General features: G+C 43.2%; 1 protein-coding gene and 1 long non-coding RNA gene across 2 annotated transcripts in view; one reads left to right on the forward strand and one right to left on the reverse strand.

Moving 5' to 3' along the window:
• LOC118398677 (solute carrier family 35 member F1-like) overlaps positions 1-27,814 on the forward strand; it is a 128,516-nt gene that overhangs the window by 88,409 nt on the left and 12,293 nt on the right. Inside the window, exons 4-7 of the mRNA XM_035794249.2 lie at positions 16,614-16,773; positions 17,777-17,933; positions 19,579-19,631; positions 24,868-25,022. Coding sequence (XP_035650142.1) covers positions 16,614-16,773; positions 17,777-17,933; positions 19,579-19,631; positions 24,868-25,022 — 525 coding nt within the window. The remainder of the gene's footprint in view (positions 1-16,613; positions 16,774-17,776; positions 17,934-19,578; positions 19,632-24,867; positions 25,023-27,814) is intronic.
• LOC118398679 (uncharacterized) lies at positions 16,645-27,561 on the reverse strand. The gene is made up of 3 exons (XR_004828661.2): positions 27,436-27,561; positions 25,407-25,441; positions 16,645-16,769 (listed from the first exon to the last, which is right to left on the reverse strand). It is a non-coding gene; the product is annotated as an uncharacterized LOC118398679 (long non-coding RNA).

A 27,814-nucleotide genomic window follows, 5' to 3' on the forward strand; every position in this document is an offset into this window, starting at 1 on the left:
TCATTGTGAATCATTACATTACATTTAAGTCATTTAGCAGACGCTCTTATCCAGAGCGACTTACAAATTGGTGCATTCACCTTATGACATCCAGTGGAACAGCCACTTTACAATAGTGCATCTAAATCTTTTAAGGGGGGTGAGAAGGATTACTTTATCCTATCCTAGGTATTCCTTAAAGAGGTGGGGTTTCAGGTGTCTCCGGAAGGTGGTGATTGACTCCGCTGTCCTGGCGTCGTGAGGGAGTGTGTTCCACCATTGGGGAGCCAGAGCAGCGAACTGGGACTGGGCTGAGCGGGAACTGTACTTCCTCAGTGGGAGGGAGGCGAGCAGGCCAGAGGTGGATGAACGCAGTGCCCTTGTTTGGGTGTAGGGCCTGATCAGAGCCTGGAGGTACTGAGGTGCCGTTCCCCTCACAGCTCCGTAGGCAAGCACCATGGTCTTGTAGCGGATGCGAGCTTCAACTGGAAGCCATTGGAGAGAGCGGAGGAGCGGGGTGACGTGAGTGAACTTGGGAAGGTTGAACACCAGACGGGCTGCGGCGTTCTGGATGAGTTGTAGGGGTTTAATGGCACAGGCAGGGAGCCCAGCCAACAGCGAGTTGCAGTAATCCAGACGAGAGATGACAAGTGCCTGGATTAGGACCTGCGCCACTTCCTGTGTGAGGCAGGGTCGTACTCTGCGGATGTTGTAGAGCATGAACCTACAGGAACGGGCCACCGCCTTGATGTTAGTTGAGAACGACAAGGTGTTGTCCAGGATCACGCCAAGGTTCTTAGCGCTCTGGGAGGAGGACACAATGGAGTTGTCAACCGTGATGGCGAGATCATGGAACGGGCAGTCCTTCCCCGGGAGGAAGAGCAGCTCCGTCTTGCCGAAGTTCAGCTTGAGGTGGTGATCCGTCATCCACACTGATATGTCTGCCAGACATGCAGAGATGCGATTCGCCACCTGGTCATCAGAAGGGGGAAAGGAGAAGATTAATTGTGTGTCGTCTACATAGCAATGATAGGAGAGACCATGTGAGGTTATGACAGAGCCAAGTGACTTGGTGTATAGCGAGAATAGGAGAGGGCCTAGAACAGAGCCCTGGGGGACACCAGTGGTGAGAGCGCGTGGTGAGGAGACAGATTCTCGCCATCTTGAATGTGACTCATTCTCATTGTGACTGCGAATCATTCTCATTGTGAATGTGAATCATTCTCATTGTGAATGTGACTCATTCTCATTGTGAATGCGAATATCAGGAGTCAGAGAGCAGAGTGGAGGGCGGAGCTGTCTGGTGCTGAAATATTTGATTAGACTTTTGCGGGCTCAGCATTACCTGCCCGTATGGTACTCAAAAGCCCAAAAGTGCCCACTTTTTGCCATATGAAAACAGCCACGCACAACACAATACAAACACTTTAGGCCTATATCTTGAACTGTACGGCTATGAAACTTATGGGTATGAAATTAATAGCTCACTTTGAATAAGCAAACGCTACTCTAAAGACATTCAGACATGAAATCATTATGCATAATACCACAGCGGGTATGAGTACAACAGCTCACTTGAATCCGCAACCATAAACCTGGCCTACCAAGGCAGGCATTAAAACATGAACTCATCATACATAGCCTAATATCACGGTGGGTATGAATACAGTAGCTCACTTTGAATCAAATACATAGGCCTGACCTACCAAGGCAGGCATGAAAACATTAGACTAAATTGAAAATATGTGTAACTCTGTGTCGTTGTATGTGTCGAACTGCTTTTCTTTATCTTGGCCAGGTCGCAATTGTAAATGAGAACTTGTTCTCAACTTGCCTACCTGGTTAAATAAAGGTGAAATAAAAATAAAACTTAACTTTCACATTTTACAGCACAAGTGTAGATGCCTAGGCATGGTGTTGAAGGTGGAGATTATATCACCATAGTCCAAAAAGTCCCTGAGTTCCGTTTCAAAGGACCACCAGGCTACAATTGTTGAGACGGGCAGTCAGCATGCAAGATCTGATGGATGTTTTGATATGGCCTGTAGTGAAAAAATTGGCCTGACCAGTTGCACAAAATTCTTCCACTGTTCTGTCGTTTGCTACATACATTAGTCTGAGACTGCCATCATTGAAGTCATTTGTGGTGAAGAGGGGCAGGAAGGGGGGTTGTACAAAACAAAGGCATCAGTGATTGGATTGTCTCTAAACAATCAGAATATCAAAGCTAATGACATATTTTAAAACATTTTTAAACTGCCACTTTGTGTGTGTTCATGTGTTCTGGCTCTGGCCCAACCCATCGGTTTCTGGACCAATCAGACTGCCCCGTGTTCACATTCGGTACTCAGATCCAGACTCATTGTGGAGAAGAAACTAACGTTTGTTTGTGTGGCGTTTGGCCAGAGCAAGGAGTCCGCGTAGCCAGGCAAGTGGAGAAGTCTCTCTCAACAGTAAGTCATAGGAAGTGTGATGTTCCTTAGTTGTCTATTGATATTAGGAGAAATGTCAGGGCTACAGCTGTCTAAACCTTCAATAAGGGATGGGAATTCCTGACCTCATAAACACGCTTCATTCAGCATCTTCAGCAGAGATATGATAGTGACCACATGGGGCCAGCAGTGATTATTTCAGTGGAAAAGTCCTAGACCCTGGCAGACAGGGCGCTACTGCTTTCATTTAGGTCTGACCCCAATTAGGTGACTGGCAAATTGTTTGGTCATAAGGCTGTTGGTCGACCTTAATTGTTGTCGTCGTGCAGTAACAAAAATATATATATTTGCGGCCATCTCAGTGAACTAGTCCATTGTGGAGGCCTAGACTAAAAGCCAATTTATGTTTGATCCAAAAAAAATGTAATCGGATGCTCCATAGGGATGGTGTGACACAAATGTGGAGCCTCCAGAGACATGCAGAGGCCAAATCAAGCACCGTACCGCATGTTCTTGCTCCTCCCAAATTTTGTAACAATGCAGAGGGCTCTGTATAGCTCTGCATTAGCATAATTAGTTAATGGTAGGTTGGGGCAGTAGCACCTGTATATAAACAAACTCACTACCTTGAAAACAGCTCTGCACTGCTCAGCGAAGCCTAAAACCCCAAACAGCAAGCAATGCAGGTGTAGAAGCACGGTGGAAAAACTCCCTAGAAAGGCCAAAACCTAGGAAGAAACCTAGAGAGGAACCAGGCAATGTGGGGTGGCCAGTCCTCTTCTGGCTGTGCCGGGTGGAGATTATAACAGAACATGGCCAAGATGTTCAAATGTTCATAAATGACCAGCATGGTCGAATAATAATAAGGCAGAACAGTTGAAACTGGAGCAGCAGCACGGCCAGGTGGACTGGGGACAGCAAGGAGTCATCATGTCAGGTAGTCCTGGGGCATGGTCCGAGGGCTCAGGTCCTCGGTGAGAGAGAAAGAAAGAGAGAAGGAGAGAATTAGAGAACGCACACTTAGATTCACACAGGACACCGAATAGGACAGGAGAAGTACTCCAGATATAACAAACTGACCCTAGCCCCCGACACATAAACTACTGCAGCATAAATACTGGAGGCTGAGACAGGAGGGGTCAGGAGACACTGTGGCCCCATCCGAGGACACCCCCGGACAGGGCCAAACAGGAAGTATGAATGCCTTTACTTCTGTTGAGGCCATATCACCATAACTGCTGCATGGCCAATGCAGATGTGGGATTGATCATGTGCACATTCATTGTTTCATAACTTCATTGTGTGAATTGTTTGCTTTGCTTGTTAGTGTAGATCAATTCCCCATTACATACATCGCCATTAGTACATTTACGGTTAATTCCCATAATTTCTAATCTACAATGTTGTTAATTTGGTTATGGTAATTTATTTTAATGCATTCAATATTATTATTCAAGTATTCCCATTCTCATTGTCTGAGTGGACACTTTTTTGTTGTTGTTGCAGAATGCAAAACCAATGCTACATTTGTGAGAAACAAGTTTTGGTTTATTTCATTCCATTTACGAGGTGTCAATTTAGTCTTGGTCTATTGTTTGGAGCCTCCTGTCAATGTTGAGTAAGGACACACACGCATAGAAGTAGGCCTATAGGCTACCTGGCCTGCGCACAAATGTAAGCATATAAATGTACTAATTTGGGGATCTGATAGTATTTCTGATTGGCTTAATGCACCACCACTAGTGACCTATGGAGCTTCTCAAAGTCATATTTTCTTCACCTCAAACAGCAAGCAAAGTCTGGTTTTACATCCATTCAGAATTACAATCTTTCCAGCTCTCTCCCTTTCGATAACTACTTAGCGTGAAAGGGAAACATGTCATGCTCTGATCCAGTGGAAACGTCATAAAATAGGCCTACCTCATAAACTCTTATCAGTGCTTGACTTGGACTGAAATATATACTCATTTTGGGTGCTGGTACTGTTTATATTTAGGTGCAGGATCTCCACAATACTGTTAAGCTAATATTCTATAAGAGGAACATGAGCTCAAGCAGTAGAAAATTTGAGGTGCTGGTACTCAGCTTCGGTGTGTTTCTTATCTCTTGCACAAATAGCCTACAACTGTGTCTGTCCTGAGCTCACTGGCGCTGGAAATTCTAATGGACAGAATATTTTATACAATGCTATTGCAAGCTTCGGGCCGGGCCCAAGTTAATAGTTGATGCAATGTTTCAAGTTCATTGCAGACAGGCCATGTGTAGCTGTAATATGGTCTGTGTGTAGCTTGTGTAGAGGAGTCAGGCGCAGGACAGCAGATATGAGTAAATAAACGTAATTTACTCAAAATAGACAAATGTAATACAATAAAGCAAGCTACCTATAACGGACCGATTTACATACGAACAATTACTCACAAACAAACAAAGGGGGACCAAAGGGTTAAATAATGAACAAGTAATTTGGGAATTGAAACCAGGTGTGTAAGACGAAGACAAAACAAATGGACAATGAAAAGTGGATCGGCGATGGCTAGAAGGCCGGTGACGTCGACCGCCGAACGCCACCCGAACAAGGAGAGGGTCTGACATCGGCGGAAGTCGTGACAGTAGCCAATGTGATTTATAGGATATTTATTTTTATTTGGATATTTTCTACCTGCAGGCTGCAATGTTATGTGTTTACATAGTTGACAATAGAAGTTACTTTTTAGGTTTGTATAATTTTCATTTAGATTTGGATAAAATTTGGATTAACCACAACACAATTTTTGAGATATGAAGACATTATTATAAATTAAATGGAAGCGTTTCATGAAAATGTACATATAAAAACTGTCATGCAGATCGGTAGAAATGGGAAGATACATTGGCATTCCACATGAGAAAGGTTGCAGACTCCTTGTGTAGCCTATTATTGGCAACTTCAGGAGAGTAATGGCAGAATCTGCGAGAGGTGAATAGTTAGGTCAGGTTTTTTATTCTGGTTATCTAGATCTCTGGCGCCCTCTTGAGGCATTTGTCTTATTTAATCAAACTGTAAGCTTTAAGCATCAGACAAGCTCAATGCATACAGTGGCAGGAAAAAGTATGTGAACCCTTTTTGAATTACCTGGATTTCTGCATAAATTGCTCATCAAATTTGATCTTCATCAGATCTTCATCAGATCACAACAATAGACAAACATAGTGTGCTTAAACTAATAACGCACAAATTATTGAATTTTCCTGTCTATATTGAAAACATAATTTATACATTCACAGTGTAAGTTGGAAAAAGTATGTGAACCCCCCGAGGCTAATGACTACTCCTAAAGCGAATTAGTGTCAGGAGTCAGCTAACCTGGAGTCCAATAAATGAGACGAGATTGGAGATGCTGATTAGAGCTGCCTTGCCCTATAAAAAAACATTCACAAAATGTGTGTTTGCTATTCACAAGAAGCATTGCCTGATGTGAACCATTCCTCGGACAAAAGAGATCTCAGAAGACCTAAGATTAAGAATTGTTGACTTGCATGATGTCGGAAAGGGTTACAAAGATATCTCTAAAAGCCTTGATGTTCAGACAAATTGTCTATAAATGGAGTAAGTTCAGCACAATTGCTACTCTTCATTGGAGTGGCCGTCCTTCAAAGATGACTGCAAGAACACAGCGCAGAATGCTTAATGAGGTTAAGAAGAATCATAGAGTGTGAGCTAAAGACTTACAGAAATCTCTGGAACATGCAAACATCTCTGTTGACGAGTCTACGATACATAAATCACTAAACAAGAATGGTGTTCATGGGAGGACACCACAGAAGAAGCCACTGCTGTCCAAAAAAACAAAGTGCACCTAGATGTTCCACAGCACACCTAGATGTTCCACAGCGCAACTGGCAAAATATTCTGTGGACAGATGAAACTACAGTTGAGTGGTTTGGAAGAAACACACAACACTATGTGTGGAGAAAAAAAAGCCACAGCACACCAACATCAAAACCTCATCCCAACTGTAAAGTATTGTGGAGGGAGCATCATGGTTTGGGGCTGCTTTGCTGCCTCAGGGCCTGGACAACTTGCTATCATCGACGGAAAAATGAATTCCCAAGTTTGTCAAGACATTTTGTTGCATGAGAATGTTAGGCTATCTATCCGCCAATTGAAGCTCAACAGAAGTTGGGTGACGCAACAGGACAATGACCCAAAACACAGAAGTAAATCAACGACAGAATGGCTTCAACAGAAGAAAATACGCCTTCTGGAGTGGCCCGTAAGAGTCCTGACCTCATCCCGATTTGAGATGCTGTGGCATGACCGCAAGAGAGCAGTTCACACCAGACATCCCAAGAATATTGCTGAACTGTTTTGTAAAGAGGAAGTCTGATCCCCAACTACAGAAACGTTCGGTTGAGGTTATTGCTGTCAAAGGAGGGTCAGCAAGTTATTAAATCCAAGGGTTCACATACTTTTCCCACCCTGCACTGTGAAAGTTTACACAGTGTGTTCAATAAAGACATGAAAACGTATAATTGTTTGTGTGTTATTAGTTATGTAGACTGTGTTTGTCTATTGTTGTGACCTAGACGAAGATTAGATCAAATTGTATGACTAATTAATGCAGAAATCTGGGTATTTCCAAAGGGTTCACATACTTTGTCTTGCCACTGTAGATTATTTTATTAAAACACATAGGGTGTATCTATATATGGAAAAATACAGGTTAACAAATTTAGACCAATCTATTGGTCGAAAGAACAAACTACTTTCGGTCAACTAAGATTTTTTTTTGTCGGAGACAGCCCTACTCCATATTGAGACAGCCCTACTCCATATTGATCCTCCATATTGATCCTCCTGGAACCGGGTATGCAGCTCAGTCAGCTGTCTGTTCCAGAAGATGAGTCTAGCATTTTTGGGCAGCTGTTATAGACTATTTAGATTTTTTGGGGGTCATATTTGGTTATTTATGTAGAAATTTTCAAAAAGTTGCACTTTTTAAGGGCCTCTTCACTCTTCTCTATGTAGTGCTATGAACTTGCGGGTAAGTTTAAAACATTACCCTGGCTTTGATTGTGATGGCTTTGTACTATAGCCTTCACATTTATCCAGTGCAAATGAGTGGGGTTTGCTAGCCTGGTGTTGAAGCATGCCTCGCAAAGATGCTTCCAATCTTTATATATGTCTCTAACAAATGAGCCTTCCATAGTGGCCTCGGAGAAATGTGTACGCAGTTTTACAGAAAAGAGCGTGCTTTGTCGAACTGTATGCCAGCTAAAAAAAACTGTCCATACCGAGTGGTGCAGCGGTCTAAGACACTGCATCTCAGTGCTTGAGGCATCACTACAGACCTGGTTAGATTCCAGACTGTATCACAACCGGCTGTGATTGGGAGTCCCGTAGGGCACCGCACAATTGCCACAGCGTCGTCCGCGTTAGGGCTTGGCCGGGGTAGGCCGTCATTGTAAATAAGAATTTGTTCTCAACTGACTTGCCTAGTTAAATAAAGTTTAAAAAAATGTATTCCAAAACGAGGATGACTCATATCTTTGGTTGTGTGGCTGGTTCGTCAACTACAGTTCAGACAAATTTGCAGGTGGCCTCGTGATGACATGCTCACCATGACAAGGCCGGGCTGGGCGATGTTGAGCTAGGCTGTGGAAGTCAAAGCAGTAGCTAACCTCATGGGCTGAAGATGACTCTTCATCCTCCATCTGTGGCTTTTTGAAAAAGTGCACGAGTGAACTTTGTTTTGCCATAACTTGTGACTAGCTGGCTAGCGCTAGTTCGCATTAGCAAAGAATTGCAGAGGGTCTAAACAATTTCCCCACAGTTAGCATGCTAGTAGGTACATGTGTGTGGGGGGGGTAGTGGTACCATGTGATTGCGATAAAAGAAATTAGCCTCCTACTGCATTTTTCAACATTTCTGTTTCGTCAGGAGACAATACAAACTATACATCTAATTAATGTACTTAAAGTTATGCGTATATATAAAATGAAATAAATGAATTTGATTTGTTGTTTGTAATGTACACTGCTCAACAAAATAAAGGGAACACTTGAACAACACAATGTAACTCCAAGTCAATCACACTTCTGTGAAATGAAACTGTCCACTTAGGAAGCAACACTGATTGACAACAACATTTCACATGCTGTTTGTGCAAATGGAATAGACAACAGGTGGAAATTATAGGCAATTAGCAAGACACCTCCATTAAATGAGTGGTTCTGCAGTTGGTGACCACAGACCACTTCTCAATTCCTATGCTTCCTGGCTGATGTTTTGGTCACTTTTGAATGCTGGCGGTGCTTTCACTCTAGTGGTAGCATGAGACGGAGTCTACAACCCACACAAGTGGCTCAGGTAGTGCAGCTCATCCAGGATGGAACATCAATGCGAGCTGTGGCAAGAAGGTTTGCTGTGTCTGTCAGCGTAGTGTCCAGAGCATGGAGGCACTACCAGGAGACAGGCCAGTACATCAGGAGACGTGGAGGAGGCCGTAGAAGGGCAACAACCCAGCAGCAGGACCGCTACCTCAGCTTTTGTGCAAGGAGGAGCAGGAGGAGCACTGCCAGAGCCCTGCAAAATCACCTCCAGCAGGCCACAAATGTGCATGTGTCTGCTCAAACGGTCAGAAACAGACTCCATGAGGGTGGTATGAGGGCCCGACGTCCACAGGTGGGGGTTGTGCTTACAGCCCAACACCGTGCAGAACGTTTGGCGTTTTCCAGAGAACACCAAGATTGGCAAATTCGCCACTGGCGCCCTGTGCTCTTCACAGATGAAAGCAGGTTCACACTGAGCACATGTGACAAACATGACAGAGTCTGGAGACGCCGTGGAGAACGTTCTGCTGCCTGCAGAATGACCGGTTTGGCGGTGGGTCAGTCATGGTGTGGGGTGGCATTTCTTTGGGGGGCCGCACAGCCCTCCATGTGCTCGCCAGAGGTAGCCTGACTGCCATTAGGTACCGAGATGAGATCCTCAGACCCCTTGTGAGACTATATGCTGGTGCGGTTGGCCCTGGGTTCCTCCTAATACAAGACAATGCTAGACCTTATGTGGCTGGAGTGTGTCAGCAGTTCCTGCAAGAGGAAGGCATTGATACTATGGACTGTCCCGCCCGTTCCCTAGTCCTGAATCTAATTGAGCACATCTGGGACATCATGTCTCGCTCCATCCACCAACGCCACGTTGCACCACAGACTGTCCAGGAGTTGGCGGATGCTTTAGTCCAGGTCTGGGAGGAGATCCCTCAGGAGACCATCCGCCACCTCATCAGGAGCATGCCCAGGCGTTGTAGGGAGGTCATACAGGCACGTGGAGGCCACACACACTATTGATCATTTTTTGTGTGATTTTGTTGTCAGCACATTCATCTATGTAAAAAAAAAGTATTTAATAAGAATATTTAATTCATTCAGATCTAGGATGTGTTATTTTAGTGTTCCCTTTATTTTTTTGAGCAGTGTATATAAATAAAGCCATCTTGATTGGCTGGCCCTCTGCCTGGCCTGGCCCTGCTGTGAATCCACTTCTGGTTGAGACTGCATGATAAGGGGGCTAATTAAAGGTGCACTTGCTGACTCTCGTTCCGTGTGTCAGTTTATCTTCATTAAAATGTGGTTAGTGCCAAAGGAGCCTTACTCATATCCACCCGAAAGGCATCAGTTTGCTAGTGGAGGGAGGGATGGAGAGAGGGAAGATTATAGGAGAGTCCTGCTGAGAGCAGGATTTCAGCTAAATCGAATATCAGCTAAATCTGGCATTTCCCTCCACCCCTCTGGAGCCCAGCCAGGACTCAGGATCCATCCAGGGGCCCCAGGGCTGGGCGATTTGGGGAGACAGACAGTGAGGAGTGTGTTGGTATCCCCTCTGTAGTCTTAAATCAGGCACCTAAACACTCCTCTCTCAGTAGTCAGGGCTGAACGAGAACAGACACTACTATTAGTAATTCACTGGCTTACCTGGACTTTTATGGTACTTCCTGCTGACCCAGGTTATTATAGTTTTGCTCTTTTATTTTCGTTTTTATTTCAATTAGTTTTTTATTAGTAGTCCTGACACTTAGAGGAAGACCCACAAAATTGTCAGACTCCAGTCACCCAAGTCATAGACTGTTCTCTCTGCTACCGCACGGCAAGCGGTACCGGAGTGCCAAGTCTAGGTCCAAAAGGCTCCCTAACAGCTTCTACCCCCAAGCTATAAGACTGCTGAACTATTAATCAAATGGACACCCAGACTATCACTTTACCCCTACCTACATGTACAAATGACCTCGACTAACCTGTACCCCCGCACCTTTACTCGGTATGTAGCCGTGTTATTGTTATGGAATTCTACTGTGTTACTTTTTATTTTTACTTTATTTTATTTAGTAAATCTTTTCTTAACTCTATTTCTTGAACTGCACTTAAGGGCTTGTAAGTAAGCATTTCACGGTGGTAAGGTTGTATTCTGCGCATGTGACTAATACAATTTGATTTGAGATGAGAGTGCTGCAAAGTTGTGATAATGGGTATAACTTGTGTATACAGTCATATCAGTCAAATAGGCTATAAAACGTGTGGTGGTGGCATTGTCATTCAGTAGTCCTTCCCTGCAGTCAACGACCAAAAGCCCCCTATTTGGCCTCATGGCTGGAATGTTATTCATCTTTTTCATATATATTCAAGAGCATGTTGTCTCAGCTGATGGCGGGTACAACACAAAAACCTCAGATAATGTCAAATATGTCTAAGCTACAATTTATGTGTTTAGAATGGACTTTTAAGGTAAAAAAATATATTTAAAAAACGTTTTATTTAAAAACAAAAGTTTGAAAGAAATTATTAAATAGTTTGACAACCCTGTTAAGATTTTAAATTATATCAATCTCAACCGTTTATCTCAAATAGATTTACCCTAAAGTCTACGATAGCCTGAGAATATAAGGTATCAGCAACAATCTGAATAAATATAGATTGATTCTTTCTTCAGATCCAGCATTTTGAGCCATGTGGAAAGAAGTTGGAAGAAAAACATATTTAAATGTGTCTATTATCGGCTCGTGTGTCACGTTGGCATGAATGATTCAGGAGACGGGTGCAGGAATTGTTTTTTTTATTATACCCCAAATTATGGCGTAACATGTAAGGGCACGGGGACGAAGACCAAACAAACGCGTAACAAAAACACAGAGTTGAAACCCAAACAAAAGACCAAGGAGTACCTAGAATAAATAACACTAGCGCACAATGATTATCACACGGGACCAGACCCGTAATCATCTGTGCGATCCACAAAGGCACGAAAGCCCAAAACACACAGCACAGGTACTCACACGCACCAATGGACATTGTAACAATAATCGACAGCACCATGGTGAACAAAGGGCACATACAGTGCTTTGCGAAAGTATTCGGTCCCCTTGAACTTTGCGACCTTTTGCCACATTTCAGGCTTCAAACATAAAGATATAAAACTGTATTTTTTTGTGAAGAATCAACAACAAGTGGGACACAATCATGAAGTGGAACGACATTTATTGGATATTTCAAACTTTTTTAACAAATCAAAAACTGAAAAATTGGGCGTGCAAAATTATTCAGCCCCCTTAAGTTAATACTTTGTAGCGCCACCTTTTGCTGCGATTACAGCTGTATGTTGCTTGGGGTATGTCTCTATCAGTTTTGCACATCGAGAGACTGACATTTTTTCCCATTCCTCCTTGCAAATGGATGGAACCTCGGTCTCACAGAGTGTCAAGGCCAGTGGTGTGGGGTGCTGATTGTTCTGCTGAAGTGAAGTGGTGGAAGGCGAGTGTAAAAGGTAACAGAATCCCCTCATTGGTGGTCTGGCCCTGTGACAGACAGGCAGACAGACTGGATGATGCATGGACGAGTTGATCAGTACCTCCATGCCTTGCTGACCCAGAGGCAGCCCAACGTAATGATGTGACAAGCACACGGGTGGCCTGCAGCAACTGTTCACACAGGGATGGATCTATCTATCCGCATGGTGAGGAGAGTGATAGGGTGACTCTTCCACTGTGAAGAGATGGATATTTGAGAGCAGCAGACTACAGCAGTAACTCTCTCTTCAAAGTAAACCCAGTCTGAGGATATTGTGAAGGTGATTAAACGTTCAGAGGAAGGTGCGCTCAAGGAATCACTGTAAATATTGACTCAGTAAACAGCTATAACTCAAACTGGTACAAATATTTTGAAATAAATATATTTTTTTCCAGATCTGCTGTGCAAGTTGGTTTGATAATGAGCAGTGTTTCCCCTACGATTTTCTTCCTACGATTTCCTGTCATTCTACAAATTGGTGGAGAGAACAGTATAATAGTTTTCTTCTCTTCTACACCTTTTGTCATAGCATATGAACACGACATAAGCCATCTGAATGACTCAAACATTGTAACAAAATCAATGAGGGCCCCATGACAGCTTGATGATGAGAGGTCTAAGGAAACATCAGCACAGTACAACAGTGGTGTGCAGAACGCACAACTTGTCGGTCCTTGTCACAGATACGCTATTGCAGCAGACTACCACACCGGGTTCCACTCCTTTCAGCTAAAAACAAGAAGTGGCTCCAGTGGGCAAAACATATAGCCTGGTCCGACAAATCCCAGTTCCTGTTGCATCATGCTGATTGCAAAGTTTGGATTTGGTGTAAGCAGTCCTGCCTGGTGTCAATGGTACTGGGTGGTGGTGGTGTAATGTTGTGGGGAATGTTTTCCTGGCACATGTTACCAATTGAGCAACATGTCCATGCCCTGAAGAATTCAGGTTGTTCTGGAGGCAAAGGGGGGTCCAACCCAGTACTAGATGGGTATACCTAATAAACTGAACACTGAGTGTATAGCTTCATTATAATGTCTACATGCTTTATAACTGGTTTTAGTCATTTAAGTTATATTTGTTATTTTGGGGGGGAGAGGCGGCAACTATAATAAATAAATTATATATTATCATATTGTAATATAATAAATAAAATGGAGTTAAGCAGAGGCTAAATGAATATAGGGAAAACACTGAAAAACAGAGCAGCTCAGGTCAACTCAAATTAAGTAAGTTTGGTGTTAGTAAGAGACTTGATCAATGGACCATCTCACTTTAAGGCCAAGTCAGACACTTCTTTTCCTCTGTGCAGGAGATGTTGGTATTTATTTAATTGGCTCTCCCACTGATTCTTTAGGGAGGGTGGAGGAAAGAAATAGGCACAACAATTCTCAATAGTTTTTTAAATAAACTATAACGATGTTAGACAATGCCTCATCAATATTAATATTTCCGTCATGAAGAGAACGAGGAATAAAACAGTGCTATTAAGGACTTTCCCATTAAGGGGGAAATGATTAGTTGTTATGAATGGTCGTAGAGTCTGGCTAGGCTCCAGTATGAGGAGATCAGTGGGTACATCTGGAGAAAACTCCTCTTCATCAACTCATTATTACAGCTGGCTAGGGACATTATCTTCACTGCTATTCACACTCTTCCAGTTATAATAATAATAGAGATATGCAGGTAGCCAGCCTGGGGACATAACACACTGAGGTATTAAATTAAGATGTATTTGGTAGAGTTAAGCAGAGAGTCTTATTAGGGCTGACTAAATTGCCGGGGGTTTCATTTGTTTGCTGGTATTTGTAAAGAGGATTTCATTACCATGTCATGTCTATTATTTTGCCAATAACTCACTGTATAAATTGTCAGTTTCCTGCCATAGCTGTTACACAGAGAGAACAGATGAGAGTAACACAGAACTCAACCTCAATCATTCACTCACTTTCAGGGTTCTCTCATGGTTATTGTTACCCTACATCAGGGTTCCCCAAGTGGCGGCCTGTGGCCCGAATTTGACCCCAAGTTTTCTGAGAAACAGTTTTATTTTTTATTGTTGAACATAAAAGGCTGTAAAAACTCCAATTTATTTTTATTTGGGGAATCTGTTACCAAGTTTTCCCACACATAGTAGAGAGACACGTGGTCGTATACAAATATATGCAAGGTTTGAAATGATTGTTTTAGTCAAATCTTTGGGCTGAGACCTACTGGTCTGATGAGACAGGAGAGTCTGAGACATACTGGGCTGAGGAGAGATTGAGACATGCTGGCCTCATGAGAGAGGAGAGGCTGAGACATGCTGGCCTGATGAGAGAGGAGAGACTGACATACTGGTCTGATGAGACAGGAGAGTCTGAGACATACTGGGCTGAGGAGAGATTGAGACATGCTGGCCTCATGAGAGAGGAGAGACTGAGACATGCTGGCCTGATGAGAGAGGAGAGACTGAGACATGCTGGCCTGATGAGAGAGGAGAGACTGAGACATGCTGGCCTGATGAGAGAGGAGAGACTGAGACATACTGGTCTGATGAGAGAGGAGAGACTGAGACATAATGGTCTGAGGAGAGACTGAGACATACTGGCCTGAAGAGAGAGACTGAGACATACTGGTCTGATGAGAGAGACTGAGAGATACTGGTTTGATGAGAGAGACTGAGAGATACTGGATTGATGAGAGAGACTGAGGCATACTGGTCTGATGAGAGAGACTGAGGCATACTGGTCTGATGAGCGAGACTGAGACATACTGGTCTGAGGAGAGAGGAGAGACTGAGACATACTGGTCTGAGGAGAGAGGAGAGACTGAGACATACTGGTCTGAGGAGAGAGACTGAGACATACTGGTCTGATAAGAGAGACTGAGAGATACTGGATTGATGAGAGAGACTGAGGCATAATGGTCTGATGAGAGAGACTGAGACATACTGGTCTGATGAGAGAGACTGAGACATACTGGTCTGAGGAGAGAGGAGAGACTGAGACATACTGGTCTGATGAGAGAGACTGAGACATACTGGTCTGATGAGAGAGACTGAGACATACTGGTCTGATGAGAGAGACTGAGACATACTGGTCTGATGAGAGAGACTGAGACATACTGGTCTGGTGAGAGACTGAGACATACTGGTCTGAGGAGAGAGGAGAGACTGAGCCATACTGGTCTGATGAGAGACACTGAGACATACTGGTCTGATGAGAGACTGAGACATACTGGTATGATGAGAGACACTGAGACATACTGGTCTGATGAGAGAGACTGAGACATACTGGTCTGAGGAGAGACTGAGACATACTGGTTTGAGGAGAGAGGAGAGACTGAGAAACACTGGTCTGAGGAGAGAGGAGAGACTGAGACATACTGGTTTGATGAAAGAGACTGAGACATACTGGTCTGATGAGAGAGACTGAGACATACTGGGCTGGTGTTTAGACAAATCGATTAAACCACACATTATTGTGCCAGGGTTGTTGTAGGTGTCAAAACATTAATTGTTGTGAGCTGTCAGGAGAGCCACTCCACCACCTCTTCTCTTCTCCTCTGTGTACTCTGCCTGCTGTCCTACGGTTCAATTTATCACTTTGTTCTCCTGTGCACTACTTGTCCCTGGGGGTGAACCCATACTGCTATCACTAAGTGCCAGAAAGGCTTCCCGGAATGGAGGCCTGATGGTCCCCAAGGCTCGTAAACCTTACCTCTCCTCCCTCCCGTATGACCCCTTCTCCTGCCTGACGCAAAATCCTCCACCCCTAAAAATCACCATCCTCATTCTTTCTCATCACCATTAGTGTTGGACTGTCCTCTGACCTTGTCCTCTAATACAGTGTGTGTCCTATGTGTCAGCCCCTTGCCTCTGTGTGGGGGCGGTGTTTAGCTCTACTGTGATACCATCTCCCTAGGTGTGTCTCTCTTGTCTATGTGGCATACAGTATCTTGGAACTCCATTTAAACCAGGAATGGGCAACTTTGACGGGGGTGATATCTGAGTGAGTGACTAATAAAATCAATGGGGCCTCCCGGTCGGTAATTCTACAATGATTACTGCAAGTTGTCTAGACTGTCTATACTTACTTACCAATCTAAAAAATTTTCATTGACATGAGGTAATTGAGTGACTGACTGTGAGTGACATAACAAGAAAGAAACTGATGATGCACAACCAAATTTCAAAATTGCACCTTGTATATTCTAACTCTCATCATTAAGTTGAGACCCCGACTTAGTTCCTATGTTGGGGGAGGGGGACATTGATCCGGGGGCCTACAAATGGCAGCTAGTTTCCCGTCCCTGATTTAAAACCATGTCCTCTCTGTTGTGTCTTTACTAACCACAGTTCATTGTGTCTGTTCTAACTCTGCATGTCTCTCCTCTGCCTCTCAGCTCTTAGACTGTTTCACCATCCCTGTGGTGCTGCTGCTGTCCTGGTTCTTCCTGCTGGTGAGGTACAAGGCCGTGCATTTTGTGGGCGTTGGGGTGTGTCTGCTGGGCATCGGCTGCATGGTGGGGGCAGATGTCCTGGTGGGAAGACAGCAGGGCCTAGGTAAGACACATACACACACAAACATTACCCTTCCTGCCCCAAGGGCCAATATCACAGTGTTATTGAATAACCATTTAATTAAGCATTTACAAAGACCCATAATAAACGTGTACTGCTCTGACTCATTGGAGGCCTTCAGTCTGCTGTGTCCTTCACGCAAATATCCCGATCATCCCAACACACAGGGTCCTCACTGAGCAGTTCACCATCACTGTCTCATTGTGTTTAATCCTCAGTACCTTTAGCAACAACACAGTCAGCTCCCCGGTGTTATCCCTGGCGCGGTGTGCCTTTCATATCTATGTCCCCCTCTCATTATTGCATTAATTACCCCCTGGATTTCCAGTAGATAGAATGTTGGTTCACTATGAATAATAAATGTTACAATCCAAATCATATTACATGTTCTGGATCCAAGGAGTTTAGAGTTTCTTTAAAAACAAACTGCTAGAGTTTCATTTCTGTCTCAGAATTGACAGAATAGTTATATTATATCTCAAATGTGTGCTGAGTATCTGTAAGTTCTTTGTTTGATTGGGCACGGTTGATCCCTACATGACCGAAACCCATTGCTGCGTTCAGTATGCACGAAACATGCAGGGACAAAGGGATAATGCAATACTTTGGTATCAGGTTCCAATCAATAATGGCCATTTGTCTTACCAGCTACACAGTAGTGTTACGGAGAACAGCGTTATTTCAAACCCAATAAAGTGAACAGTATCTTAAATTTGCTTAGTTCATTAACTCCAATTAAGAAAAGTTGCTGCAACCCAGTTGCTGTCTGTACCTCTCTTATCAGCCAATGTCTTTCACTGCCTTGTTGTCATGCATTACTAATGGGTTTTTATAGGCTAGCCACTTAGTCTGATATTACTGAACAGCATTTCATATGATAACCTATTTGTCATGGATAACTCAGGGATAGCTCTTTCATATGATAGGCTATTGTAATGTTGTGCTCTAGTCATTTCCTCCTCGCTCTCTCACTCTGTCTGCCTAGGGGAACATAAGCTCCTGGGGGACCTGCTGGTTCTGGGAGGTGCCATGCTCTATGGAATCTCTAATGTGTGTGAGGAGTTCATCGTTAAGAACCTGAGCAGGGTGGAGTTCCTGGGTATGATGGGACTGTTCGGCTCTTTCTTCAGCGGCATTCAGCTGTGAGTGTGTTTGTGTGTGTCAGAGCTGGCTTCAAATACTGTTTGAAATCATTTCAAATATATTTAGCTTGTTTGAGCTTGTCTGGTACAATGGAACCAACAGAATAGTCCCAAAATGGCAAACTCTGAAAATCTGTCACTCAAGGCAGGCAAACGGTCAAAGTGTTTCAAAGATTTCAAACTGTATTTGAACTCAGGTCTAGTGTGTCATTCCTCACTGATGCTGGACAGAGCATCTCTCTTCACCGATACCACAAGAGCAGCCAGTAGAAACTCAGAACTCTAGTGCTATATCTTTTACACTCCAACACTAACATTATCAAGCTGGAACCCTTAAATTAACCTCATCTACACTGAGTATACTAAACATTAGGAACACCTTCCTAATATTGAGTTTGCCTTCAGAACAGCTTCAGTTCGCTGGGGCTTTGCACTCTACAAAGTCTTGAAGGCATTCCACAGGGATGACCCCAAAGCATTCCATGTTGACCCCAAAGCTTCCCACAGTTGTGTAAAGTTGGCTGGATGTCCTTTTGGTGGTGGGTCATTCTTGATACACAAAGGAAACTGTTGAGCGTGAAAAACCCAGCAGCATTACAGTTCTTGACACAAACCGGTGCGCCTCGCACCTACTACCATACCCTGTTCAAAGGCACTTAAATTTGTTTGTCTTGCCCATTTACCATCTGAATGGCACACATACAGGGGGCGGCAGCGTAGCCTAGTGGTTAGAGCGTTGGACTAGTAACCGGAAGGTTGTGAGTTCAAACCCCCGAGCTGACAAGGTACAAATCTGTCGTTCTGCCCCTGAACAGGCAGTTAACCCACTGTTCCCAGGCCGTCATTGTCTTAACTGACTTGCCTGGTTAAATAAAGGTAAAATTAAATTTAAAAATACACAATTCAAGGCTTGAAAATCATTCTTTAACCTTTCTCCTCCCCTTCACTGATTGAAGTTAATTTAACAAGTGACATCAATAAGGGATGATACATTTCACATGGATTCACCTGGTCAGTCTGTCATGGAAAGAGCAGGTGTTCCTAATGTTTTGAATACTTAGTGTATACGTTCTGTAGCATGTGCCATCTGATCTTATACAGCCGTTGATGCCAGCTACATATCTACAGACATGCCCCATATTCAACATATACTCCCACCAGCAGGTTCTATAGTATTACGCCTCTCTCTCCAGATCAGATTGTGACTCTTTAACTCTTTAATAAGCTCATTATGAGGCTTAAATGGGAACGATGAAACCCCCTGGTTATGAGACATCGCCCATGCCAGTGGGTGCATGGGGACCCGTCTCTTGTCTCTTGCTGGTGTTTTCTTTTTAGACCGGGGGGTGAATGGTCCACCATGTTGTTTCTATTGTCCCTCTGGAGTCAGATGATTCCTTCAATAGAATTCCCAAGATCCATTCCGTAGGGTCAGAGGGTTGTACCCCCACCTCGCTCTGATAGGACGGTCTTGTCCCTCGTCAGAATCACAGGTGCTGAGTTGTCAAAACTGAGCTTCATGTCAAGAGACTTTTGATCCTCCTGTCTTACTTTCCTCTCCCCATCACTCACACTGTTTTATCCCCCCATCTCTGAAATCTCACCTGTGCCTGACAGGAATTGTGTAATTTTCTTTCTGTTTCAGGGCCATCATGGAACACAAGGAGCTGTTAAAGGTGCAGTGGGACTGGCAGATTGGTAAGCTACTGTTACTGTGTGTGTGTATTTGTGTGAGGAAGGGAAGTGCGTGCATGTGGGAAGGAAATAAGTGGCGGTGGGTGATACAGGGATGATTAAACATTGTCAAAGGGGGAATTGATTATCCTGTCGAGCGGAGATGCCCTCCCACACCTCCTCCTCCCCTCCACTGCGGTGTCAGATCCTCCTCACACAATCAGTTAGGCTGTAAGGGGTGTCACTGGAAGATCACTCTGCAAATGAAGTGGGGGTGACAAAGAGATGGGGCCCTGAGCTAAGATGGATGGGCCACTGCTGTACAGTAAAAGTGTACAGGCCGGTTAAGGGGTGGTGTCAACCTTTACGAAGGTCTTGTTGTGCTGCATGAATTACAGGTAGGAGATGAAGGTGTCTAACTGATATATGGATGCACTTTATTTACTTATAACATCAACGGTTGATTTGCTACAAACAAGCCAGACATGGTGCTACTGTACAGCATATAGTAGCTGTTGGTTAGCTAGTAGGAGTAAGCCAGACAGGGTGCTACTGTACAGCATATAGTAGCTGTTGGTTAGCTAGTAGGAGTAAGCCAGACAGGGTGCTACTGTACAGCATATAGCAGCTGGTGGTCAGCTAGTAGGAGTAAGCCAGACAGGGTGCTATTGTACAGCATATAGCAGCTGGTGGTGAGCTAGTAGGAGTAAGCCAGACAGGGTGCTATTGTACAGCATATAGCAGCTGTTGGTTAGCTAGTAGGAGTAAGCCAGACAGGGTGCTATTGTACAGCATATAGTAGCTGGTGGTTAGCTAGTCAAGTTGGTTGTTGATCATTGCTAGACAACCATTTTCAGGTTTTGCCATAGATTTTCAAGTAGATTTAAGAAACTCCAGTGTAGATTTGGCCTTGTTTTAGGTTATAGTCCTGCTGAAAGGGTGAATTCATCTCCCAGTGTCTGGTGGATTTTGCCTGTGCTTAGCTCCATTCTCTTTCTTTTTTATCCTGAAACTCCCTCGTCCTTAACGATTACAAGCATACGCATAACATGATACAGCCTCCACTATACCTCAAAATATGGAGAGTGGTACTCGGTAATGTGTTGTATTGGATTTGCCCCAAACATAACACTTTGTATTCAGGACAACAAGTGAATTGCTTTGCCACATGTTTTGCAGTATTACGTTATTGTCTTGTTGCAAACAGGATTCAGGTTTTGGAATATTTTTATTCTGTACAGGCTACATTCTTTTCACTCGGTCAAATAGGTTAGTATTGTGGAGTAACTACAATGTTGTTGATCTATCCTCAGTTTCCTCGTATCACAGCCATTAAACTCTATAACTGTTTTGAAGTCACCATTGGCCTCATGGTGAAATCCCTTAGCAGTCTCCTTCCTCACCGGCAACTGAGTTAGGAAGGATGCCTGTATCTTTGTAGTGACTGGGTTTTTTGATACACCATCCAAAGTGTAATTAATACCTTCACCATGCTCAAAGGGATATTTAATGTCTGCTTTTTTTTACCCAGCTACCAATAGGTGCCCTTCTTTGTGAGGCATTGGAAAGTGTTTGTGGTTGAATCTGTGTTTGAAATTCACTGACTGAGGGACCTTACAATTATCTGTATGTGGGGGGTACAGAGATGGGGTAGTCATTCAATAATCATGTTAAACACTACTATTGAACACAGAGTGAGTCCAAGCAACTCATTTAAGCACATTTTCACTCCTGAACTTATTTAGACTTGCCATAACAAATGGCTTGAATATTTATTGAGTCAAGACATTGCAGCTTTTCATTTGTATTAATTTGTAAAAGTTTAGAAAAAAATAATTCCACTTTTACATTATTGTTAATATTGTGTAGGTTAATGACAGAATCTTAATTTAATTATTTTAAAATCAGGCAGTAACAAAAAAATGTGGAAAAAGTCAAGGGGTGTGAATACTTTCTGAAGGCACTGTACTGTATCTGGGAATAATGCTCTTGGGGTGGTAATCATTGACTACAAATATCCTTCCTAATAACAGAGATTTCAATATTCATGGGTTCAGATTGCTGACGTGTTTCTAAAATCATCATCATCCTACTACACCATTAAAACTTAGCCTGGAGATACACTTCAACTTAGTTAAGGAAAGCAGGTGATGGCCATATTTCTCTCTGGTGTGTATGCTGCCAGACATAGTAAACAAGGCATTTGAATAATGCATGAGGCCCTCTGTTCAGCTATTCAACCGACTACCAACAGTGTTTGGAGAAAACCATGTGAGGAAGTCAAGTGAAACTTCAAGGGTTAGGAAGTCTGTGTGCTTGCCCATTGCAGAAAATGTACTATGTTTGCTTGGGTGGATCGGATTCAAAAAAGCATACTGAATACAGTGAGTGCATTGTAACCAACCGCCAGAATGTAGCGCTGTGCTTAGGGCTGTTACAGTGACCGTATTACCGCCACACCGGCGGTCTCAAGTCATGGTCAGCAGTTCAATTGCACGTGACCATTTAGTCACAGTAACTTGGCTTCTCCATGCTCTGATACTGCTGATGGTCATTAGTAGTCTACCAAACTTGCTAACTGCCTGGTACTCAGCACTCTATTGTCCCTCTAATCACTCTGACATCAATGCAAATGTGATCGAAAACACTTCGAGAGCCCAGGAGCTCATGTTGCGCAACATTTCTATATGCTATGCAACTGTGTGATAAAACAGAGATTTAATGTCCTCTATTTAAAATTTTAAAAAGAGGAGGATCCCATCAGCTTTCTATAGGCTAGGTCTACTCTATTTATTTATGAACTTTCTAATATTAAGCACATTGCTTCTCTTTACAACAGCAGTACAGCCTACCTGGCTGGCGTGAAAAGGAACCATGGGAAAAGCATCCTCCATTAGCTATTTAAGTGCATAGATGACCACGTTGTTTTCCTTCCATGCCTCTGTTCCGAGACCAGTGCATGATAATGGTCCATTCTAAATCAAACTAATATTACACATAAAGTACCAGTCAAAAGTTTGGACACACCTACTCATTTCAGGGTTTTTCTTTATTTGTACTATTTTCTACTTTGTAGAATAATAGTGAAGACATCAAAACTATGAAAGAACACATGGAACCATGTAGTAACCAAACAAGTGTTAAACAAATCAAAATAATTCTTCAAAGTAGCCACCTTTTGCCTTGATGACAGCTTTGCACACTCTTGGCATTCTCTGAACCAGCTTCACCTGGAATGCTTTTCCAACAGTCTTGAAGGAGTTCCCACATATGCTGAGCACTTGTTGGCTGCTTTTCCTTCACTCTGTGGTCCAACTCATCCCAAACCATCTCAGTTGGGTTGAGGTTGGGTGATTGTGGAGGCCAGGTCATCTGATGCAGCACTCCATCACTCTCGTTCTTGGTCAACACACCTTCAGGCTGAGTACCACTTTCATGGTACTGGTTACCCCGAGTTAAAGTCAGAGTTGACCAAAGTTACCTCGCTAACTCCTCAAACCTGATTTATAGTGTAGGGCTTAGATCTTCAATATTTGAGGTTTTAATATCGCGTAGTACATATTCGGTAGTCAGATTCTGATATATGCAATGGCTTGGGACTGTTATGGTGAGTGCTGCCTCATTATCTATGATGATTCAAACTCCCTTTAGACAGCTCTGCAAGCATCATAATGTCAAAATGTGTTAATTACTCACCAAATATGGAGTTTCACTGAGCAACTATCTTCCTTTGCTCCCGTTAAGGCCGGTATGTACTTCCGAAAAAATTACTCTCCGGCAAGCCAATGTATTGCGCTGTTGTTGACTTCTGACCCTGTCCATGACAGTAATGAGTCATTTCTTCTGGGTTTTATTTGTTTGTTTTATTTTATGCTGTGTTATAAATGCTTGTACATTTTAATTTATAACGTTTTTGGAAGTACATACCGGCTGTAATGGGAGTAATTGAAGATAGTTGCTCAGCGATAGTTGGAGCAGTGAACTGGAGCAGTGAACTGGAGCAATGAAGAGACTACTGTGAATTGGGATTGGTTATTTACACTGTATTTAAACAGTGTTTGGACTTATCCACTCTTCACCTATCACTTGTCAGCTGTCCTTCAGTACTTTCTCATTGCAGAGAAGCAGGTGGATATTTTTGCATTCTCTCCTGAGGACAACTCCCCTGAGATGTAATGTATCTATGACAATGAAAAGGGATTGAAGAGGATCCTGATTGCTTTTAGTGGAATGAGGGAGAGGGGAAATGGCCCTGGCAGCATTCATAACATCTCTGCGAGCAGAATCTGCCAGATAAGTGCTGTTTACGTTTTGTTTTGAGACAAATTACCATTATCTGTCTGTGTTGTCATTTCATCTGGGGCCGTAAAAGTCGTGTCCTTCATAAATACATTTTTTTTTCAAAATGAACCTGAAACTAGATGAGCAGGTAATTTAATTTCATAGTAACACTAAATCCCATTACTGTGTTTCTGCATGACAAAATATAATCAGAATGTCCGTAGTCCCTACATGACAACTATCTCTCTGAAATGCCCATCCTTATGTCATGATTTTCTGTCTCAGTCGCCCACTTTCTCCTCAATGTCTGTTGTTTGACAGTCATTGACCTTTACAGTGACTGTATATGGCATATATATAATGATATTTGCATCCTCCTCCTCTCCCTTTTTTGGTTAAAGGTGAAGGAGGAAATGCTGCCATGACTATGTTCCCATTTCTATCAGTTTGGTGTGCAGAAAGAATGTCACAGGATCCAACAAAATATTAGGTCATTGGACAAATCACTGCACATGTACAGATGTAGGATATTCATTTGAGTCAGTTTGCTACTGCAGGAAAATAATCTTGCAGCAACAGGAAATGTGGATTTTAAGTAATGGACATTTGAAACATTTTTCAAAAGTGAAAATCAAGTCTGACATTTCTAAGTGGAAAGTTCTCCTGGAAAGTTATCCTGCAACAAGGTGATCAAATTAAGATCCACCACCTGTAATAGGCAAATGTGTTGATAAATGGAGAAGATGAGCCCTTCCCTACTCTGTCATCAAGGTCCTTCTATCTTTATATGGACACAAGAATACTAAGAAAACTATCCTATATAAGCATTGATAGACAGGCAGGTGAATTATTTTTTTTGCTGGCTAGTTGGTATTCTGGTGAGCACTCTGCTGTTAATTAGCTCCAGTCTGCCCCTGCAGCTCTGTCACTCATCATGTGTGTGTGTGTCCTCTATGTGTGTGTATATGTCTTTCACCAGGGTTGCTGTATATCGGCTTCAGTGCCTGCATGTTTGGCCTGTACAGCTTCATGCCCGTGGTCATTAGAAGGACCAGCGCCACGTCGGTCAATCTCTCTCTGCTGACCGCTGACCTCTACAGCCTGTTCTGCGGCCTCTTTCTGTTCCAGTACAAGGTGAGTACCACACACACACACACCCTGCTCCTTAAGCTCTTTCATCTATCATGATGATTCAGATTGTAAGATATTGTACATCGCTATTACCTCAGACAATCCTATTCCACATATTGCCTTTTAGTTTTTCTGCCTATTATTTGGCGTTTTCTTCCTGCATGCTGCGTGGTAGTGATCGATCTCAGCTTTCACGCTGCCCCGAAAGGCTCTTCAGTTACCTCGGAGCGGAGCAGGCTGTATATCTGCAGGCCACAGACACCATGCGGGCCTTCATCTTCCTCCGTCCCGACTGGGCGGGTGGGCAAGTTAAAGCAGCTAGACCACCAAACACTGCCCAATAGTCACGCCTTAATAAACAATAAATAAAGCCCTCTAATCACTTACCCAGATTTGACTCACGTAGTGCAGATTACCGCCTGCTGCAAAAGAAAGAAAGAGAGAGAGATTCAATTGGATGACTTTATGCCATGTTATCTTGTAACTGCCCATCTGCAAACCTCTGTATTCTCTCTCCCACCCCAGCAAACCTTGACTGTGTTGACACTAATTGAGGAGGGCATTTGGGCATTGCTAATATTTTACTGGTATGTCTTAGTCACCCCTGTCTTTGTTACATTTTAAAATGCAGCTTTTTCAAAGTGAACCATGGCTTATAATGCCATCGACAATGGCTGGCAGATTGCAGTCAACAACGCTGGCAGATCACACTTTATTTTAAGGTTACTACTGTATATGTCCATGTTAGGTCTGTAAGTAACCTGGAAGGGAGTCAGATACCACCATGAATAAGGTCCTTTCTTCAAAGGAAACCCACCACTGCTTTTATTTCTACTGTGCTCCTTCGGGTGGAAATCCCCTGAATACATACAGTACAATGAGCATGGCGGGGTGTGAGACAGCTTCCTTCAGCCCAGAAATGCCATTAAGCCCTGGGGTCTGTGTCACGGCATCCAGCCTGCCCTGTGATTGGAGAATGTGAAGTGGAGCGCAGGGTCTATAGTAGCTAGCACTCTCAGCAGCTCAAGGCTGTTCCCTGTCCGCTGTTTTAATCAGGCCCTTGTGCTGTCACTAAGGGGCCTCGTTTCCATCCTCCCCACAATCACTTTGCCCCAATCACACTCAAGTTGGACATGACCAGGGTAGCTCTGAGATGAGCAGATGACGTTGGTAAAGGTTCTTGTATCATCACTCTGATGGGGTAAGACGAGGGAGTCGACCTTGCAATATTTATCTATGTAATCACAGGGCAGAGACAGGCTTTTGTTTTGTTCTAGCAATTTATTGGGAAAGATGTGATAAAACAGGTATTGTGGGCTATTGTCTAATGTAGGTTACCAATCCAAGAGGAAAACGGAGTATTCAATGGAACGATCTGTGGTGTACTTGGCTAAATCATTCACGCCGATCATTTTAATTGTGCAACTGGAGTTTAAACCTGTAGTCTGTTTTGTTGTGAGTTCCTTTGTGTTAACTCGCCCCCATGCCAGATTCTATGGGGTATTACAGACCTTGAGAATAATGAATTATATTCTTGCCCATGTTTTGGGTAAAACAGCTTCATTGTGCCATGCTCAGAAAGGCTGGAGAGATTATTACCAAATGCTACGAGTGGTAGCAGAATTCAGGAAGTATCCATTCATGAAATGAACGCTTAAACCATTCCTAGTATGATTAGGCCTTCTTTCTACCTGGTCGTATATATTACTATTATTGTCCTGCGTTGACAAATAGCCATGTCTACTGCAGACCACCACCCCAATCAGCCCATTGTGATCCCTCTCTATAATCCATGTTTCCCTACCCACTGTGCATGGATGACTTCTTCTGCACCTGTAATCCATTGCATTTCAGAGAGAAAAATTAGCAATTTTATAACGCTATTCTACACATTTTGTCATAAGGCAGAGAGAAAATGTGGCAGTTTTATAGCTACATTCCTGCTATTCTACACATTTGGCTATTGCTTATAACGTGTTAATATGCTATTTGGGGGCCCCCTGACCTAAAAATATATTTTTATTCTGGGGGGTTGGTGTCCCCCTGGAGGTCATGGACCCCGGGGCACGTGCCATGCGTGCCTGTTCGGGTAATCTGGCCTTGCAGGCAGTTATTATGGAAAGAAAGAGAAGTGAACTTCAGATTGTCTTGGCCTCTAGATGCATTTTTACAATGTCTGTGCTGCTTTGAAGGCAAGGGCTATTACAGACCAGACAGAACCAATCTACAAAGAATAAGAAAGTGATTGAGTTGTACAATATGTCTGTCCTGGCTGCACTGAAGGTAGCCAGTCTTTGTAGAGAAGAAAGCATTCCATTCAACACCTGAGACAACTGTACTAACCCAATGTATATGGCCATTATTCAAAGATGAATCATAGCAGTTTTCAGACTTTGATTGAAACACAGATTCATACTCATCTGATGTCCTTATTGTAGCTGCAGTGAGTCAGTGTAACGAGGTGCGCTGAGAGTCGGGAAGCAAGTTCAGGGAGTGAGAGTGTTTTAATAAATAAACGCAACATAATACAAAACACGGACAAAGCACAGACATGAAACTGAAACAGAAACAATAGCGCCTGGGGAAGGAACCAAAGGAAGTGACATACAGTGCCTTGCGAAAGTATTCGGCCCCCTTGAACTTTGCGACCTTTTGCCACATTTCAGGCTTCAAACATAAAGAATATAAAACTGTATTTTTTTGTGAAGAATCAACAACAAGTGGGACACAATCATGAAGTGGAACGACATTTATTGGATATTTCAAACTTTTTTAACAAATCAAAAACGGAAAAA

The sequence above is a fragment of the Oncorhynchus keta genome, chromosome 19 (assembly GCF_023373465.1).
Source record: "Oncorhynchus keta strain PuntledgeMale-10-30-2019 chromosome 19, Oket_V2, whole genome shotgun sequence".
NCBI lineage: Eukaryota > Metazoa > Chordata > Actinopteri > Salmoniformes > Salmonidae > Oncorhynchus > Oncorhynchus keta.